Source organism: Urocampus carinirostris, chromosome 12 (genome assembly GCF_059441175.1).
Source record: "Urocampus carinirostris isolate Australia breed hairy pipefish chromosome 12, RoL_Ucar_1.0, whole genome shotgun sequence".
Lineage (NCBI taxonomy): Eukaryota > Metazoa > Chordata > Actinopteri > Syngnathiformes > Syngnathidae > Urocampus > Urocampus carinirostris.
Genome location: NC_142360.1, coordinates 39,370,059 through 39,391,588, shown reverse-complemented (window position 1 = coordinate 39,391,588; position 21,530 = coordinate 39,370,059). Strand labels below are relative to the sequence as shown.

Here is a 21,530-nt window from a genome sequence, read left to right as displayed (position 1 = left end):
AGACATATATCTATCTATCTAGACATCTATCTATCTATCTAGACATCTATCTAGACATATATCCATCTATCTAGACATATATCTATCTATCTAGACATCTAGCCATATATCTATCTATCTATCTATCTCTATCTATCTATCTATCTAGATATATATCTATCTATCTAGACATCTAGGCATATATCTATCTATCTATCTATCTATCTATCTATCTATCTATCTATCTAGACATAGATCTGTCTAGACATATATCTATCTTTCTCTATCTATCTATCTGTCTAGACAGATATCTGTATCTAGACATCTAGATATCTATTTATCTATCGATCTCTCTCTCTCTCTCTCTCTCTCTCTCTCTCTCTCTAATGAGAATGCCTTTTCTTATGTCATCTACATCCTTGGTCTAGTGATCACACCGGTGATTTGGGCTTATTATTATTGTAATTACTACTAATATTATTATTAGGCCAGGCCATGAGAATATTGTCGGACATTAAACCTGTCTGCTAGAGAAAAGCTTTTTCGAGTAGTCCAGCCATCTTTCCTCCCCGGCAGTGTCCCCCCTGCATCATCTCACTAGCATCTTATCATTTGTCCTTTTTCCATTTGTTTCTTCTCTTGTTCCGTCTGCTTCTTCCCAGCATCCCTTCCCTGCCCCGTCCGTCCCAGTCGATTATTGTTAAAGTGCTCCCGCCGCTAGCGCCCCTTCCCGCCCTCCGCCTCTTCTTTCCCTCGTTTTCTTATCCGCCTTCAACTTGAGGGCTCTCCTCGGCCCCCGGGGGAGGGGGGACGTCTGGCCGTCTCGGTAATCTGTCTGTTAGCAAATTATTGCCTCGCTAGCCTGAAGACTCGACCGGCGTCTTTGGTGGGCGGAAACGCCGATAATTTAACGAATGCAGGGTTCGGACGGGTGCTCGAAATCCTTGAATTATAATGCTGTGTTTTCAAGGTCGGGAAAATGCTCGATTTATGGGCGAAGTGCTGGAAAATGCATGAGATTCTTAGCATTCGGACTCAACAAACCATGCATTATGTCACGATTTATTGAGATAAAGAGGAAGGGCAGCGCCCGCGATCCGATGCTCGCTGGACGCGGGAAGCAAGTCACTCTCGCAATCAGATTGTGATACGGATACGGGAGTGGATCTTCCGTAGCAGACGATGGCGGAAAAAGAGGTCGATAGTCAGGACAGGAGAGCAAAAACGTGGTCGGGGTCAGACACGGGTCGTAAGTCGGGACAGGAGAGCAGACGTGGTTGGGGTCGAAAAACGGGTCGTAATCCGGGACGGTAGAGCAGATGTGGTCGGGATCAAAACGGGTCGTAGCCGGAGAAAAAACGGGGAGATCAGGAACGGGCAGGTGGAAAAACGGGTGCTTAAACGGGACAGGCGGGAGTCAGGGTCAAAAAGGCTTGCCTTGTATCAACAGAACTTGGCAGACAGACAAAAGGAGAGTGACAGGACTGGGCTTAAAAAGGGACAGGTGATCCCAATCGGTAATCATGACACATTAGACAAATACATATAAAAAGATGAAACGATAAAGTCGGCTTAAAAATGACACCGCTGGTCCAGTGCTGGGATTGCATTGTTTTGGATGACGTTGTCATGTGAAGCGTCATCGCCCCCTGCAGCTGAAATCAGAACAGGTAAATCACACCCAGATGCTGGGAGGTTGCAGATTTAATTAATTGGAAAAAAATACACACCATGATTAAAAACGTGGAAGAAATCCACGCACAGCATTTTGCAAAGTGTGAAAAAAGAGATTGAATTCTTCACAATGGGAGAGTCGGCGCTTTCCAGTCAGGTATCTCACGGAGATGACTAGCTTCACTATTTTGCTAACGATTAACTTCATGCTACATCTAATCAAGGAACTATAAATGTGTGTGAGTGCAAGGATCATGTTTCAACTTCGGATTTTCATTAAGGGCCATGTAAAGAATTGAGGTAAGCATATCCCAGTGGTAAATTGTAGCAGGAAGAACTTCCTGCAACTGAAAACAACAAATAGAAATTAGCTGTATGCGGAGAGATGTTTAAGCCCAGTCCTGTCACTCTCCGGTTGTCAGTCCGTCAGCGAACCTCTGTTGTTACAAGGCAAGCATTTTTGACCCTGACTCCCGCCTGTCCCGTTTTTGCACCCGTTTTTCCGTTCCTGATCTCCCCATTTGTCTCCGGCTTACGACTTGTTTTTGATCCCGACCACATCTGCTCTCCCGTCCCGGCTTACGACCCGTTTTTGATCCCGACCACGTTTTTGCTCTCCTGTCCTGGCAATCGACCTGTTTTTCCATCCTTGACACTGCCAACTCCCGCCACGGAAGATCCCTTTTTGTATTCGGATCAGGATCCGATTTGGTGAGATGCTTGCTTCCCGCGTCCACCGAGCACCGGATCGCGGGCGCTGCCCTTCCTCTTTCTATCAATAAAACTTGTGGTTAACGTTACGCAATTGGGTCCTGATTCTGTTCTGGTTGTGACATCACATGTATATTTGTGACTGTGCAAAATACATGATTCACACCAGATTAGTTTTTTCTATTAATGGTACCAGAAAAAATTGAAAATTTGCCTTGAAAGTGCTCGAAAAGTTCTTGAATTTGGCCATGAAGGTATACAAACCCATTGAATGCACCTTTCATTTTTCTTCTGCTCTGGTAGCAGCTGTATAGAGGCGACGGCCGGAGATGCGAATCGCACGAGTGATTGAATGTGCAGACAAGCATTGTCTTAGATGCCATCTTTGAGCTTTTGTCTTTTGAGGGCCTTTGTCAAACCGTTTTTGACCCTTAAAGTAAAACTCTATTCACAAAATTCGGCTTGAAATAAATGTGACACAAAGAATAGTTACTGCATCGGTTTTATTTGGAACATATTTGTTGTTGTCTTATAAATACTCGATTTTCCAGACTATAAATTAGGGATCGCCTGAGATGGGCCGATATTTTTATTATTATTAGTAGTAGTATTGAGAGGAGGCCGATAACCGATATTTGGAGACAATATTCATTCGTTGTAAAACAGTAATAATTGGCATAAGAAATTTTTAATAATTCAAAAAGAAACAAATAAAAATGTCACAACTAGAATGGAATCAGGACCCAAATGCGTAGCGTTAACCACGAGTTTATTGATAGAAAGAGGAAGGGCAGCGCTGGACACGAGGAAGCAAGTCGCTCTCGCAATCGGATCGTGATTTGAATACAGAAGTGGTTCTTCTGTAGTGGGAGATGGCACCATCCCCTGATCTGAAACCTACATGAGGGCAAGGAAAAACTCAAAAACCTCAAATTAATTTAAGATATGTTTATTTGTGACACCCTTAATCCCAAGGAGTCTCAAAGGGCTGCACATACCACAGACTATTGCAAACTACAGACTATGATGACGCCATCCCCTGATCTAAAACCTACATGAGGGCAAGGAAAAACTCAAACCTCAAATCAAGTCAAGACATGTTTATTTGTGACACCCTTAATCCCAAGGAGTCTCTAAGGGCTGCACAGACCACAGATTATTGCAAACTACAGACTATTATGACACCATCCCCTGATCTAAAACCTACATGAGGGCAAGGGAAAACTCAAAAACTTGTCAAGTCATGTCTATTTGTGACGCCTTTAATCACAAGGAGTCTCAAAGGGCTGCACAGATCAGACTATTATGACACCATCCCCTGATCTGCAACCTACATGAGGGCAAGGAAAAGCTCAAAAACCAACATGAGGACAATGAAGGGACCACAGTATACACACAGTATACACACTTAATTGTACCTGATGTCTTTTAATGAAAACAGCATTTAATTATCCGTCCTGTCACTACACGTAGAAACATGAAGAAATCCTGCTCAGGGTCATCCCAATACTCCTTTTCACCTGTGTACGTTTTCAACTTCTTCAGAAGCAAAATTGGACAAGCGTCCCATTTCTTCAAGTCTGAAATCGTTCATCTTTGTCTCAGCCTCCCTGGGTCCTCATCCCTGCTCACCTTTCAGTCGGATTTCCATTTTCTCTCGTCCCCCCTCCGCCCACCCTCTTTTGTGTTTCCCGCCAATGGATTCCTGAATTTTATTCCCCTGTAAGCCCGTTTTCATCTCCCCGCCTTCATCTCATTCGTCTCTCGGCGGCCTCGCTGACACTCGGGGTTCCCAGGTAGAGCAGCTTTCGGCAGCAGCGAGTTTCTGTCGCCGCGACTTAACATCAAATGCCGACTGATCTTCCCCGCCCCGCATGCGTGCTCAACAATGCATCCCTGTATCCTTACACCTCACCTCCCTCTCTAACCCTCCTGTCTCTGCTTTCCTTCCATTTTCTTCCTCGTTCACAGCCTCGGGGTCTTTCCCCTGGGCTTCCGGTTGGTCGCCATGGTGACTACCAACGGTAGCGTCTCGGTGTGGAATTTGAAGTCGATCGCGGATTTTGAACTTGAAATGATTGTGTACCTATAGAAACCTATGAAAGCTGAAAATTTGTAATAGAATCAATTTAGCCGAAACAGGTCATTTTACTAATCAACAGCATCAGTAGTTGAGGAGGTAGAGCAGTGGTCTGGGGACTGAGAGGTCGCTGGTTCGATTTCTGGCTCCTATAAGTTAAGTGTCCCTGGGCAAGACACTGCTAATATTTACTGCCTCCTAGTGGTACAAAAAATTTAAATTCAGTAATTGGGTTTCATCAAGTGAATGAGCAAAAAAGTTTTTTTTAGCAAGCTATCTGGCTACTTTTTTAGCTTTACAGATAGCTATCTTCGTACATTTTTAGCTATTTAGCAAGCAACATTTTTTTGCATGCTATCGAGCTAACACTTGATCTTTTTACTATTTTTGCTAGCTATCTAGCTCCAAATACCGTAAATTCCGGACTATAGAGCGCTCCTGATTACAAGCCGCACCCACCACATTTTAAGAGGATAACCGCTTTTGTACTTACACTAGCCGCACCTATATATAAGCCGCATGCGCCCACATTAAAACATGTAACACAATCACAAAAGTAACCCAAACCCGACTTTAAATCCTGCGATTGTAACTGAATATAAAGTGCGCAGTCTAAAAACCACAGCCGGCAAAATGAACGGAAAATGATACCGGTAATTAAGGTTTGATGCAGACTTGCAGATTCCGGGTCCCGTTGAAAGTACCAAGGAAAAAAAGTCTATATTTCCAAAGGTAAGGGTGGGAAAAATATATATCCGCTATTGTCCTCTGCGTCCAAAAACACATCTCACCTTTACTCCACTTCCCGTCAGCATTACAAAAATATACAGTTGCAAATACATATTATACATGGTTACACATATTTACAAAGAAAGACGGTACACCGAGAGAGTTTTCAAAGCTTTAATAATAATAATATAACTTTCATCCCAAACCGTGACTGTGACGGGTAGCAACACGCTACTAGGAACACGCTCGCGACACAGTAAATGGGTCTGTTAAAAAAAAAAAAAAACGGTACTTGTAAAAATCGCGGTAAACCATCCTCATCTTCCTTCTTATAACTGACGCCATCAAAGTCATCTTCCTCAGTATCGGAAAGAAACTTTGTCATATAAACGTCGTCCCACGCTCCCTTGTTCAAAAACACGCTAGCAACACGCTCGCAAAGTAAAGTTTACGTGCAATAGCTGTTTCCTTTTTCATCAGCTTGCTCGATTGCTTTTAGCTTGAAAGCTGCGTCATGTGCCTTTCTTTTTGCAATTTGCATGATGAGGGTAAGTTTACGCAAATTTAATTTGTGCACAAGCTAAGAAGTTGCAGTCTTCCTCGTCTCTTTTTGTCCCCCGACTACGTCTACTCTCCTGTTCTGGCTTTCGACTTGATTCCAACCCCGACCACGCCTTGCTCTCCAGTCCCATCTACCGACCTGTTTTTCCGTCCCTGACACCGCCATTGCAATTCAGTCCTGTTTCCGTTCTGGTCCTGACATGAAAGTGCTTAGAAAGTGATTTGATTTATCTGTGAATAAAGTGTACAAACCCTAGAGTAGCGTACACTTTCATTTTTTAACCACCTGTTGTTTTTGAGGTCAATAGATGAAAAGCCCTATTAGAGCTTCCTGTTAAAGAGATGCAGAAACCTGATTAACTTTCCTTTCATTTCTCTTAATTATTTTCTTCCCGTGGCCATATTCGACTCCAAGAAACACTAGGCAAGCCTTTTTCGACCCTGACTCCCACCTGTCCCGTTTCTGCTCCCGTCCTTCTCCGGCTACGACCTGTTTTGCTCCTGACCACGTCTATTCTCCCGGCTTACGATCCCTTTTTGTCCCCCGACTACGTCTACTCTCCTGTTCTGGCTTTCGACTTGATTCCAACCCCAACCACGCCTTCCTCTCCAGTCCCGGCTACCGACCCGTTTTTCCGTCCTTGACACCCCCATCGCAATTCGGTTCTGTTTCCGTTCTGGTCCTGACATGAATAGATGAAAAGCCCTATTAGAGCTTCCTGTTAAAGAGATGCAGAAATCTGATTCACTTTCCTTTCGTTTTCCTTAATTCCTTTCTTCCCGTGGCCATATTCGACTCCAAGAAACACTAGGCAAGCCTTTTTCGACCCTGACTCCCACCTGTCCCGTTTTTGCTCCCGTCTGCTCCGACTACGACCTGTTTTGCTCCTGACCACATCTCTATTCTCCCGTCCCGGCTTACCATCTCTTTTTGTCCCCGACGACGTCTACTCTCCCGTTCTGGCTCCCGTAAAACTCCTCATCGGGGGTTTTACAGAGATGCCAATGAGTTTTTCACGAGGGAACGAGAAACCATTATGCACGGCGCTCGATTGCCGCAGGGGGTCTTGCATATGAGTGGAAGGGGCGGACCCGGGCGCCTTCACTCCCCCCAGCGCGGGAGCCCGAAGCCTTCTTAAGCTCCGATATGAGATGCTGAGCTCCGCCGCCAGCTGCGCAAACATAATTCGTCCCGGCATTTTAATTCTAGTCATGACAATTCCCGCGCTATTACTGTCAATTCCTTACTACAAGCTACTACTTTTTTGCTATGTTTTCAACACCGTGGCTTTAAATACAGCGCAGGCTATTCTTTTGTTTTTCGAAAAACGGCAAAAACACATGCGCTCCAAATACAAAACACCGCGGTGACACCTGGAAACATTTATGAGGCCCTTCTAGAGTAATCGGTCCAGTTTTTTTGCCAACATTATTCACATAATACATACCAGGAGCAATACGGGAGGTTTGGTAGATAGATAGTATAGAGAGATAGAGATATATATAGATGGATAGATATATATATATATAGATACATAGACATATAGATAGATACAGAGAGATAGATAGGTAGATAGAGATATATATAGATATATAGAGAGATAGATAGATAGATAGCGATATAGATAGATAGAGATATAGATATATAGACAGATAGAGATATATATAGATAGATAGAGATATAGATAGAGATATATAGAGAGATAAATAGATAGAGACATATAGAGAGATATGAAGGGATAGATACAATAGATAGATAGATACAACAGATAGATATAAACGTGGATATAGATAGATAGATATAAAAATAGATATAGAATTCATTCATTCATTTTCTGCATTAAATTATTTTTGGTAATATACTGATTAAAGGGATAACCACAAACCCGTCTTTTTTAATTTTCTCCTTTTATATTTTTTCTTAACTTCTCTATACATAATGCATCAAAGCAAGTGAGCCGTTTGAGAGCCGGCTCTCTTGAATGAGTTGAGCCGTAAAAGCCGGTTCTCTAAAACGAGAAGGACCAACGAGATCTCGTTTGCCGAGATCGGCGTGCAGACGAAAACTCGAACCGCGAGACCAAAACAACAATGGCGGATCTGCCTGACGAAAAGTTTGGAGTGCGGTAAATCTATGTTGAAAAAAAAGTAATTGGGTAATAATGACAATTTTGTGTCAAAAAAGTTGCGTCCCGGGGACGCTCGTTGATTTGAGACTATGCGTCCCCAGCAAAAATCAGGGACGCGGGCAAACCAGAACACTGATTATCTATTATCTAGAGTTCCCGAGATCTTCAACATGCCTCGCTGCTGCACAGAATTGAGTGTTCTTTACGTTTCCTTTTATAGAACTGCAGCGCGGCCCAAGCGGAGGACGATCCCGGGGCGGCCTGCAATTGTACGATACCCCGTACGAAGACAGGCGAGCCCAACGTCCGGGATTCACCTTTGGAGAAAACCAGGACGAGGGCAAAGAAGGCAGCAGATTGCCGCAAGACGACGAAAGGCCGGCGGACGAGTACGACCAACCCTGGGAGTGGAAGAAGGATAACATCTCCAAAGCTTTCGCAGGTACGATCCTGGAATGTGTTGGGAATTAATTATCAAATTGTTCAAATTAGTGATCGGACTCCATTCACCCAACAATTTATGCGCGCTCGTTTCTTGAGGGAAAAAGGAACAGTAAAGCCGACATTTTCACATGGAGGCATAGTTAATTTCCCTAACAATTTAACCGAGTGAACTCCTTCCAAGACGTCCGAAGTAGCAATGTTGGAGTCTCTGGGAAGCCTTTTTCTCAAGTCCTTTAGCTTTCTCCCATTGGCCATCTTCTCCCCGCATAATGGTGTGCCAGCTCCTCCCATGGGCGTGCCAAGGAAGCCCAACGTGGGCTTCACAATCTCATATACAAGCGTCTTGATGTCTTAAACATACAAAATATAGCATACAATATTGTCATGGTTGCCATGGCGCTCAATTGGCCGCGCCCGTGTGTGTCACGGTTGCCGGGGTGCCCAATCTAGTACAAACATTACAGGTTACTTATACAAACCTTAAACATACTTCTATAAACCTTCAACATAAAAAATATAGCACTGAAGCAACTTACCAACAAATTCAACTTACAAACGATCGTCCGGAATCTCCTTCGTAAGTAGGGCAGTGTCTGTATCACCTTCACTTACATTCGGATTGCCCGTAAATCCATCGTCATTGATTTCATATAACATTTGTAGTCCTGGGCAGCACGGTGGCGCAGAGGTTCTAAAGTCATGAGATCGAACTTTCCTGTGTGGAGTTTGCATGTTCTCCCCGTGCTTGCGTGGGTTTCCTCAGGGCACTCCGGTTTCCTCCCACATTACAAAAACATGCATGTCAGGTGAATTGGCCGGTCCAAATTGTCCCTAGGTGTGAATGAGCGAGTGACTTGTCTGTCCCTGTGTGCCCTGCGATTGGCTGGCAACCAGTTCAGGGTGTCCCCTGCCCACTGCCCGGAGATGGCTGGGATGGGCTCCAGCACCCCCGCGACCCTACTGAGGATAAGCGGTGCAGATAATGGATGGATGGATGGATTTGTAGTTCTTCATTCCCCTGGCTCAAAGTGAATGTATAAAAGTCCACTCAGGAAGTGGATCGATCAAAATGATGAAAAGTAATTGTGTTGGTACGGAGAGTTGTTTGGGTCCCTTTTCAAATATTTTCCAATTCAATTGGAAGCGAAGAGCCTGAAAATGAATCGTCTGTTGATCTGCCCTTGTTCCGGGTAATCAATGAAAGAGATTCGGTGACGCTCTAATAACAGAGAATCATCCGTCACACTCAACGAGCAAAACAACCAATCGATAGCTCCTGGAGAATAAAGTGCAAGAGTCCTCCATTTTTTGTTTTCATCACGGGACTCTTCCGTGGAATTCGAGATTGCGTCCAGCCAACTTTTCTAATGAGCGCTTATCTCGAGCTGATAGCTGCCAAGTGCTTCGGAGAGCAGTCTGTTTCTGGAAATTCTTCTCTAATTGTCTCGGTCTGGTGGAGTGTTTCACCTCAAAGACTCTCACGCCTCGTGGTCTCGAATGACACATCAGTCTTCCTTTATCCTTTCTAAACAACTCTGAGTGAATATTGATTTTGTTTTCTAAACAGTGCCAAAGTCACAACAACCTTCTCCTTGATGTTTTGTCATGAGGGACTCAAGCTTTTGGATTATAGTTGTGTGACTATGGATGTGCTTCGTCCTTGCTTCATGACACTCTTCTTTCTTTGAAATGATCAAAAGTGGCGCCGCCACCGAGCAGCTGCCTTTTCCAGTAGCTGCCCTGTTATCTCTCACTTTTTGTGATTTATTGTTTTATTGTCTGCTCCTATCTTTGGTGTTTTTCTTCCCGTTTTGACAACTACACTTTTGGATGACTTTTCTATCCTATGGACATGGGTTTTAGCGCACAAAAATGCGTTTATTCGAGGAATCAACTCCCTGCCCTTAAAAATTCTCGTGCCGGCATGATGAGGGGGCCTATATTGGAAGAAGAGCCGGAGCTAGCTAAGCGGCTAGCGGCGTTATAAGTCTTCGGTACCATCCGTAATCATGGTAGATATGAACTCACTACCTAAAAAGACCAACGAGTGCTGGTGGAAAACATCGAAGCGCACAGGGAGCGCAGTTGCTGTGTTTTGCGGAAACGTGGCTCACGTTTAGCACCCCGGACGCTAACGTGGAGCTACCCGGTGCTATCCGGCTTCAGCGCCGCTATACAGAGACACGAAAGCCTACGGGAATCGGAGAGGAGACGGACTCGCTAACACGAGGTGGTGTATCCCTGGACACAGAGAAAAAGATTTCCATCTGCCGCAGGGATGTCGAACTTTTGGACTGGCGTGTGACGTCATCCACTCCGCTACAAGCACCCCTAGGGCATCATGTTAATCTGTTAATAAACAACAGGGTAGACTGCTGGAAGTGTGAATTTCCCTACGGGGATGAATAAAGTATCTATCTATCTATCTATCTGAAATGTGAACAAAACCTTTCAGTAGGATAGAAATCTGAAATCTGAGTGCTTAGAATACTAACTCCACACGTGTGAATAAGATGATAGTTTGATGTTTTAATGGCGTCAGTGACAGGTCGCTGAAGTTTCCTTTAATCCTTCAGGACTGTAATAAGTGAATGCAAACCTTGGCTGCAGAAGATAACAACACTAAAAGACAGCTCTGGTTTGCCGGCGTCCCTGCGTCCTAGACACATCATTTTTGCTGAGGACGCATAGTCTCAAATCAACGTGACTCATCGTTTTTGCCACAAAATTGTCATTATTACCCGATTACTTTTTTTTTTTTTTTTTAATAAAGATTTACCCCACTCCAAACTTTTTGTCAGGCAGATCCGCCATTGTTGTTTTGGTCTCGCGCCGATCTCGGCAAACGAGATCTCGTTGCTTCGAGATGACGTCATTGTTGTGGCGGTTGTCGAGTGAAAGAGAAGTATGCCTCCGAAAAAACAGTTGGTATTAGGTGCAAATTGGTAATTTCTTCAGTGTCGGTAATAAGTCGAAACATAACACAGAAAGTGGTAACAATGGCAATAATTCCGGCACGAAAAAACGGCAGAGAAATTCTTCAGAAGACCGCGAAGGCAAGGAAAACACGTGTGTTGAAGCGAACGATTCGACGAAAGAAAATAAACAAAAGAATACTGGCAAGAAAAGGACTTTTCTGCCAAAATGGACTCAATTATATTCCTGGTGACGCTATGAGGAGGATGATAATGGATTGGACCTTGAGAAGGCATTACAACTATGGCGGGACAGCAAACCACGAAGAATATATGAACTGAAAAATCTGAAGATATCACTGCTTTGTATTACCAATTAACTGTGATGATTAAAACTGAATGAAAATATAGATTCATATAATTATTTCAGCAATAATATATTGTATAATGTACAATATTTTTGTGAAGTGAAAAATCTTCAAGTGATAACTGCTTTGTATTACCAATAAACTGTGATGATTAAAACTGAATGAATATATAGATTTATATTATATATTTGTCGGCGATTTACGATTTCAACCGCGATAACACAAAATTTTGGGGAGCCATAGATTTTTGAGCATGCGAGTCCCCGGGACCCATCACTTTTCACAGGTCAAATGAACACTGAGCTCTGTGTTTCACACTATGGTTGCCCTGTCGTCTAAAAGTCCTTGAATCTGGCTATGTAAAACGTGTACCAACCCCCAAGGCCATCTAGTTATCAAATATTACACGATGTACCTTTAAATGTGTACAAATTTTAATGTGTACATGGATGGTGTGGTGAGAGAGGTGAATACAAGAGTATTTGGCAGAGGTGCAGTGTTCATTTGAGCTGTGAAAAGTGAGGGGTCATAGGGACTCGCATGCTCAAAAATCTATGGGTATGTATTCTTCGTGGTTTGCTGTCCCACCACAGTTGTAATGCCTTCTCAGGGTCCAATCCATTATCATCCTCCTCATAGCGTCACCAGGAATATAATTGAGTCCATTTGGGCAGAAAAGTCCTTTTCTTGCTAGGAGTATTCCTTTATTTTCTTTCGTCGAATCGTTGGCTTCAACACACGTGTTTTCCTTGCCTCCGCGATCTTCCGAAGAATCTCTCCGCCGTTTTTTCGTACCGGAATTCTTGCCGTTGTTATCACTTTCTGCATTATGTTTCGACTTATTACTGACACTGAAGAAATGACCAATTTTGTGTTGATTTTCACCTTCCCTCGACGACAAGAACCACAACAATGACGTCATCTCGAAGCAACGCGATCTCGTTTGCGTGCAGACGAAAACTGGAACCGCGAGACCAAAACAACAATAGCGGATCTGCCTGACGAAAAGTTTGGAGTGCGGTAAATCTTTGTTAAAAAAAAATAATCGGGTAATAATGACAATTTTGTGTCAAAAAAGTTGCGTCCCGGGGACGCACATTGATTTGACACGATGCGTCCCCAGCAAAAATGATGCGTCTAGGACGCAGGGACGTGGGCAAACGAGAACACTGGAGGTGTAGAGATGATGGATAACAGTGGAACGGTGTGGCAGATAAGTCCGTTGTTTGCAGATGACACAGCGCTTGTGGATGTTTCTGAGGAAACATTGAGAAGGTTGGTCATGGAGTTTGGAAGAGGAGGTGATAGGTGTAAGCTATGTGTGAATGTTGGTGATGATGTTCACGTGATGGAGTGGGCATGGCGTTAGAAATATGGTCGCATGGACAGGTGCTGGAAGCTTTATTGAAGCTTGTACACATGTATAGAATAGAATAGAATAGAATATACCTTTATTGTCATTGTTACAAAATGGGTTAACATATTGTGACAACGAAATTGGGCATGACACTCCAGTTTTACATTCACAGTGAGGTATGAGCCAAGAAGATAAAGGAACAGAGAAGATAAGGTTATAAAACAAACAACAGAACGAAATGTCGATACATCTGACCCACACAGTTTCCTCAAATATACAGATATAAATATGTATGTACTGAGTTGGAGTATTGAAAATACTAAATATTATACTAAATAATTATAGCTATGAATAATATACAGTAGTGCAAAGAGTGCAAGAGGAGCAGCTGAACAGATGTGCAAGATGGGCAGTTAGGTAAACAAGTCACTATAGAATAACAATAACAATGGAGTACTGAGATCATTAAAACATTAAAAACTAACTCCACACGTGTGAATAAGATGAATAGCTTTAGGTACTTGGGTTGTGATGTGGCTGCAGTTGTTGGAATGGAGTGCGAGGTATTGCACAGAGTCAATCAAGGAAGCAAGGTTTTGGGTGCTCTGAGGACAGTGATGAGCAACAAGAGTATGAGTATGGATGTTAAGAGGGGACCGTATGAGAGTGTGATTGTGCAGACTGTGTTAAAGATTTGGAGCCTGAACGCAGATTTGAGAAGGAAATTACCGTAAATTCCGGACTATAGAGCGCACCTGATTATAAGCCGCACCCACCACATTTTAAGAGGAAAACCGTTTTTTTTACATACACAAGCGGCACCTGTATATAAGCCGCATGCGCCCACATTTAAACATGTAACACAAACACAAAATTAACCCAAACCCGAATTCAAGTCCCGCGATTGAAATTAAATGTCCTTCATTAAACTCCACAGTCCAAAATTCACAGCCGGCAAAATGAACTGAAAATGATACCGGTACTTAAGGTTTGATGCAGACCTGCAGAGTCCGGGTGCCGTTGAAAGTAATCCAAGGAAAAAAGTGTATCTTTCCAAAGGTAAGGGTGGGAAAAATATATCAGATGAACACATTTACTCACGCAACTCCTTTTTCTTTAACCAACTTTTTACCCTCTCTTCTTTCCTTGTCTGTCCCTCACCTTTAGCGGTCCCCACTTAAACTCGGCTTCCCGCGTTTGTTCCGCTCCTCCTTTTTCGTTCACCCGTGCAAAACACATCAAATAAATACATTACAAAAATATACAGTTGCAAATACATATTATACATGGGTTACACATATTTACAAGGAAAGATGGTACACCGAGAGAGTTTTCAAAGCTTTAATAATAATAATATAGCTTTCATCCCAAACGGTGACTGTGACAGGGCAGTTAATGGTAGCAACACTCGAGCGCCGCTGGCGGCCCTTAGAAAAATGACATAAATTGGCCGCATCACTGTGGCTTATAATCCGGAATTTACGGTAAATGTTTTTGAGATGAAGTGTTTGAGGAGTATGTTAGGAGTGACAAGATTGGATCGATTGAGAAATGAAATTGTGAGAGACAAAACTGGAGTAGTAGTGGAACGAAGCAAGCGTGTGGATAAGAGAGTACTCTGTTGGTTTGGACACATGGAGAGGATGAGGAGCGAATGTTGAAGAAGATCTACAGAGCAGAAGTCAATGGAAGGAGACCAAGAGGAAGGCCACCATTGACGTGGATGGATAGAGGAAAGAGGTCTAAATCTAGTGGAAGCTCGAGCTCCTGTTGGTGATAGGAATGAGTGAAGAGGTGTTGTGAAAGGATAGTGGGATGTTTGGACATGTTCTAAGGAATGGTCAGGGCACCTGTATGATACGGTAGGGGTAAACCAGTGAAAGCTGTTGAACAGAAGAGTGTGTTGTGTCACCCTGACCTGTTTTCTTGTGTCCCGTTTCATCTGGAGGGACGAAAGCATGACCGACTTGGGTGTCGAGGTGCCTAACTTGTTTGGGTGTTTTGGGCATTTGGGTAGGCCATGGTCCCCCCAAAATTTTGCGTTGTTTGCTACTTTTTTCCTTTTTTTTGTTTTTGTATACTTGTTCGTCTTGCTGTTTGTCACCCCCCTTGAGGGATATGACCAAGGTAGATACCGTATTTTCCGCACTATAAGGCGCACCTAAAAGCCTTTATTTTTTTCAAAAGCTGACAGTGCGCCTTATAATAGAGTGCGCCTTATTTATGGATCAACATTAAATCGCAAAGTTTTCCAACTAACTTGCAGCCGCCGACTCGATTTTCCCCCGAACGCCAAGTAGTACGCGGTGTATGCTGGGATTTATTTACCGGCGTTTCATTGGCTAACCAATGTGTCAATCATCATTTGAATCGATCACTATTGGCTAAAGTTATTCGGAGGTCAAGGGGCGGATCCTTTTTATCATTTACAGGCTGGCATTGGTTTAAACGGCAAAACAAAGCCTGCAATTGGCCGAAAAAGATGAATGCGTATAGCACGTGGCTGACGGCATAGAGAAAGCATTTTTTTCTATTCTGTATTTGTAAATATTTTATTCTCCTGGATTTTCTACCCTCACGGATATAAGAGGACATTGGCTGCACATTATTATGAACACAACGACTTCGGTGAGCTACTCCGGGTTTTATATTGTCCCTGTATCTTGTTTCAGACTGAACTCGATGTTTCTGTGATAAGTGGTGCAGATGATGGATGGAATGGAGTGTCTATTTTTAAATTAAACTCAATTACAAGTGTTTATTGTCATACGCACAGTAAAGTTGCGAGCAAAAAAGAAAATAGAAACTAAGGAATGGTTGGCATTTCTTGAATCCCAAGACTTTAACCTTCCGAACGATGGAACGATGCATTTGAGTGACATCGTACGGACACCGCATCCGCACGTGTTCTCGACACGTATTTGCGTCTTTGCAAGCTTTGGGAATGTTAAGGGGGTAAGAAGTTGGACTGAATCATCTTGACTGTTTTGTCCACGTTCCCATTGTAGCGCCTTATAATCCGGTGCGCCTTATGTATGGAAGATATAGGACCAAAACCTATTTTTTCGGGGTGCGCCCTATAACCCGGTGCGCCTTATAGTGCGGAAAATACGGTAGATAGAAAGATAGATAGACCTTCAAAGGGTTTAGAAATGTGGCCACTTTTGCTTTATCATTAAATTATAAGACCCCGGTCTTGTTTACGACCACATACTTAAGAGGAACGGAACGTATAATGGGAATCCAGTCCCTCCGAGTGGATCATGTTCTCCACAAGGGCCGAGCCTCCTTAATTGAGCCGCATCTTTCATGTCAGCAAGGTCAAGGTGACGGGATAATGAATCTAGCGTGCATCGTCTGCAATCCGCTAGGTCCTCTCTCCTCCGAGTGTGGGGGAGAACCTCCCAACCCTCGACTAATTACATGTCTAGATGTGCATGAGCGATCAAGCGTTAATAAGAAACACACTGAGAGCGGCTGTAGCTGCTAAAATCAAATTACCAGGATAAGGAACGGACACAAAAGCCTCTCTGGAAATATGGGATTCTCTGTACACACTGTGGTTTGTTATTCCTTGTGTTGCTAGTATCACAATGGGGGTTTATGCATCAGCTTTTTCTATAGCGTTGCTGTCTTGTGAAAAGAAGAACCCCTCCCGAAATTAATATTGGACATGAAAGCATACAATACATCTCATATTGACAGACTTCCCTTAACCGCATAGGTCGTCTGGGGCACCAATGACAACACAACTCTGGACAATTTTCTCCACTGTTGGCGGTTCCTGGCTTGATTTTGGGTCATGGCGAAATAGGGACCAGTCCATACTGTAATGTTGTGGGCCCAGTTCTTCTTCTGTCCCCTTGGACTGTGCCCTGGAGAACAATCTTGTGACTTGACCATACCACTGAAGTTTCCGTCTGTGCGTGGTTGACAGCAGTTCTTCTTGGGTCCAAAGAGCCTTTTGATGGTGTTGTGCACCGTTTTGTTGGTCACAGAATTTTCAGTTTTTTGTGCGGTGTCTGTTTAGGGTGGTAATGGCTCTGGGGAAGAAACTGTCTCTGAGTCTGTTTTTGTTTTGTGTGACCTGTAGCGCTTGCCGGAAGGCAGCAGGTCGAAGAGTTGGTGGTTAGGGTGAGAAAAGTCCTTGATGATGTTTTCTGCTCTGCTGAGGTAGCGAGAGCAGGCAATGTCCTCCAGACTGGGCAGAGAGCAACCGACGATTTTCTGGGCTGTTTTGATGACCCTCTGGAGCGTTTTCCTGTCTGCTGCCCGGGATACCACACCGTAATGCAGTACGTTAGAATGCTCTCCACTGTGGCTTTGTAAAAGGACACCTGCAGCTGCTGTTTTAGCTGTTTTTTCCCGAGCACTCTCAGGAAATGCAGTCGCTGCTGGGCCTTCCCTACCACCGCTCTGGTGTTTGCAGACCAGGAGAGGGCATCGGAGATGTGCACACCCAGAAATTTGAAGGAGTGGACTCTCTCTACACTGTCTCCTTTTATGATGAGTGGTGCTGGATTCCTGCCATTCCTTCTGAAGTCCAGTATCAGTTCTTTTGTTTTTGTGGTGTTCAGTATGAGGTGGTTTTCCTAACACCACGTTGACAGTGATGCTTAGAGGTTTCCTGTAGCATGGCATCTCCATGGTCTGGATTTTGTCTTTCAGTTTTGCTGTGAGAGTCCAAGTCTTGCAAGCGTAGAGTAACCAGAGTAACTAGAGCTTGCTTGAGTCAGATTTTTTATTTCACTGCTATGTTCTTGTCCCTCCAGTCTGGCAAGTTTGACTGTGGATTGAGCTATCCTGGCCATGATTTCTGGTTCTGACCCCTTCTTCTGTTATGACAGCTCCAGGATATTTGTATTTGGTGACAGGTTCTAGCTCTTCGTGGTTGGTGGTGATGTTTGTGGTGATACCTTGTTGGTCATTACCTTTGTGCTGATTTCCATCTCATACTGGCCTGATGCCTGGTCCAGGCCATTGAACAGATCTTTGAGATCCAGTTCGTCTCCTGCTAATCCGGCATTATCACCAGCAAAACTGAGGTTAGTGATGTTGTGTCTCTCAATACTGACCCTACCTTCATGTTGCTCCAGAGCTTTGGTCATGATCCTCTCCAGGAAGATGTTGAATATAGTTGGAGAGAAAAGGCAGCCTTGTCTCACTCCGATTCAGGTTCCAATGGTACCATTAGCATACAGTTGTTCAATGGTCTGAACTGGTTTTTGGCCCATATTGTACTTCCGCATTGGGGGCCCATTAATCGGCTTGCTTTACTTTATCAAAGGCGTTCTTGAAATCAACAAAAACATGATAGGGGTATTCCTGGTGTTGTTGAAACTTCTCTCGTTGGATGCACAGATTAAAAATTCTGTCCCTAAAACCTGCTTGTTCTTGTTTACGAAAAACAAAAGAAAAACTACAGTGTCTTGGATCATCAAATGAAATCGCCAAAACACAGAATTCAACAATCCAGACGCTTCAAGTTCCGAACAACGGTACATACGAACATTTTGTTCGGGATGTCGAAAAATATCCGGACATTGCTGTTAGATTTTGTATTGTTACCTTTTTTTCGAGTACGGGACATTACTGTAGTGCTTCTTTCTGCCACTACCGGCGTGTGGCGCTGTGATAGATCACTCAGCATCCACCCCGAAGAAGAAATCCGCTTCCCCTTCCTAGTTCGTGTATAAACATTCTATACTGCATCTCCAGCGCACTAAGAACTCTGACATTTTTATTGTTTAATATCTCGTGCATCCATTCAATACGGTCGGTGTCAAGTGTAAAGAAGAGGCGAGCCGTTTCATTTGAAATGAAAGTGGAATAAGAAAGATTGATGCGGTTGAGGAAATGGTTGGATTGTTTTTTTTTTGGCCATTTTTTACCACGGAGGAGGAAGTCGCCTAACTCTTGAAGCTCATCTTCCAAAAGTAAGTTGAACTCAACTTTGTTTATCTTTATTGAGCATATTATTTTATGAATGTTTATTTTTTAGTACAAAACAATACAGGTTACTTATACAAGCCTAAAACATACGTTCCAACGAACGATCGTCCCTAACGTGTTCGTAAGTTGGGCACTGTCTGTACACAATCTGGATTTTGCACTTAAAACCGGGATATTGAACTTAGAACTGTCTTCTCGTTCGTAAGTAGGGGAGTGTCTGTACACGAAGTATAGATGTAGTTGTTCTCTATTTTACTTTTTATTTTAAATTCTATGTCAAGATGACTTATATGTTTTTGATGTTGGATTGTTTTAAATAAATTTTCCCAAAAGTGCGACTTATACTCCAGGTGCGACTTTAATACGTTTTTTTCTTCGTAACGATTAAAATTTTGGCCGGTGCGACTTATTCTCCAGTACGAAATTTTCTTCGTGGTATCCAGGCTAAAATGCTCCTAAAATTTGGGTACGCGCTCTTGATGTTGACGCCGCCATTTCTGTGTTTGTTACCCCTTGAGACAAAGACCCAATTGTGCATATATGACTCCCAGCAGAGATTTTAATCATGTAAGATGTCTCACTCTGTTGGAAAAAACCTGTCCGGCAACAATAGTCGATTTCCATTGTCGGCTATCTCTATTATCTATGTCGACGACGTCGATTTATTGTTGCAGCCCTAGATGCTAATCCATTCGCCATCCCTGCTGTTTTCGCCAGATGTCATTCTCAAAGCAATCATTTTCTAGCGAATGAAAAAGCGAATCCATCTTCTTCACATCACGCTCGCTCATACAGTACAGTACTGTGACACAGCCCGAAGCAGCAAAATGCTTGCTCTGCTGTGGTGCTTTGACCTCCTGTCATTGTCATTTAGCGTCCTTGGCGCGGCACGTTGCCTTTCGTTACGCTCCGAAGCACGCCAGTCTAAACAAACCGGGCTTATTTTCCCATTCTCCCTCTTAATCCATGGCCACGGACGACACTAGATGGAAAAAAATGGAGTGGCGAGCTGGCGTAAACACCACAAGGACAAGGAGATAGAGTGATACCTCTACATATGAACTGAATTAGCTCCAAGATTGTGCTCTTACCTCAAATTTTGCCTTTGTCGACCCTGACTCTCACCCGTCCCGTTTTTGATCCTGTCTGTACCTCGGCTTCGACCTATTTTTGATTCTGACCACGTTTACTCTCCCGTCCCGGCTTCCGACCTCTTTTTGTCCCCGACCACGTCTACTCTCCCGTCCCAGCTTATGACCTGTTTCTAACCCCGACCAAGTTTTTGCTCTCCTGTCCCAGCTATCGACCTGAATCACATTTTTGCTCTCTTGCCCCGGCTACCGACCCGTTTTTCCGTTCCTGACCACATCTACTCTCCCATCCCGGCTTTCGACCTCTTTTTGTCCCCGACCACTTCTACTCTCCTTTCCTGGCTTACGACTCGCTTACGACCCTGACCAAGTTTTTGCTCTCCTGTCCTGGCTATCGACCATGTTTTTCCGTCCCTGACATCACCATCGCCTGCTACGGAAGATCCACTTCCATATTCGATCACGTTTTTGCTCTTTTACCCCGGCTACTGACCCGTTTTTTCGTTCCCGACCACATTTACTCTCCCATCCCGGCTTTCGACCTCTTTTTGTCCCCGACCACGTCTACTCTCCTGTCCCAGCTCATGACCCGTTTCTGACCTCGACCAAGTTTTTGTTCTCCTGTCCCGGCTATCAACCTGTTTTTCCGTCCGGGAAACCACCATCGCCCGCTACGGAAGATCCACTTCCATATTCGGATCACGTTTTTGCTCTCCTGCCCAGGCTCCTGACCTGTTTTTCCGTTCCCGACCACATCTGCTCTCTTGTCCCGGTTTACGACCCGTCCCTGACCCCGACCACTTTTTTGCTCTCCTGTCCCAGCTACTGACCCGGGTTCATAGCAGAATAACACTTTAGTGAACAAGTTGCATGATACAATAACCTCCTGTAAACCATAGAAGAAGAACCAGCATCCTGTCATGGCAGTAATCAAAAAAGCAGCAGTACTGATATATAATACTGTGATTAAGTAAATCACAAATACATTTAATTCAATTCTAAACTATTATCGGTAATTTGGTCTGTTTACTTTCCGATAAAATATCTTAAAACAGTACTGTCATGACTACCGATATGCTTCACCTGTGCCCGCTCTGCCTTGGACTCTGATTGGCTCTCTGTCCCTGTTTAAACCCCCTCCTATCGGTCCCCTTTTGTCAGTCCGTCTGCGAACCTCAGTTGACACTAGGCAAGCCTTTTTCTACCCTGACCTTCACCTGCTTTTTGCTCCCGTCTGCCCCCCGGCTTCGACCCGTTTTTGATCCTGACCATGTCTACTCTCCCGTCCCGTCTACTTCCCACCCAATCAGATTATTCTGTGAGCTTGACTAGCGTTTATGGGTAATTACCGTTTGTTCTGTGGGTTTTTATATGAAAGTGTCTCAACAGTGAACACAAATTATTTAATGAGCTTTCGGATAGTTACACCTTCCCTGTAAACTAAGTAAGGCCCTTTATATACTGGAATAAAGGAAAGAGCAGTCCCGATCCCGACCCTGACCTGTTTTATAGTTTTTAGGCATGTTTTCAGTTTTTTTCT

The 21,530-nt window shown here is 43.7% G+C and overlaps 1 protein-coding gene across 2 annotated transcripts in view; it reads left to right on the top strand.

Annotated features, from left to right (window-relative positions):
- Positions 1-21,530, top strand: part of shdb (Src homology 2 domain containing transforming protein D, b) — a 98,155-nt gene that overhangs the window by 38,290 nt on the left and 38,335 nt on the right. For both annotated transcript variants that reach the window (XM_088350305.1, XM_088350304.1), the window contains one exon: positions 8,084-8,305. In XM_088350305.1, the coding sequence (XP_088206431.1) occupies positions 8,084-8,305 (222 nt within the window). The remainder of the gene's footprint in view (positions 1-8,083; positions 8,306-21,530) is intronic.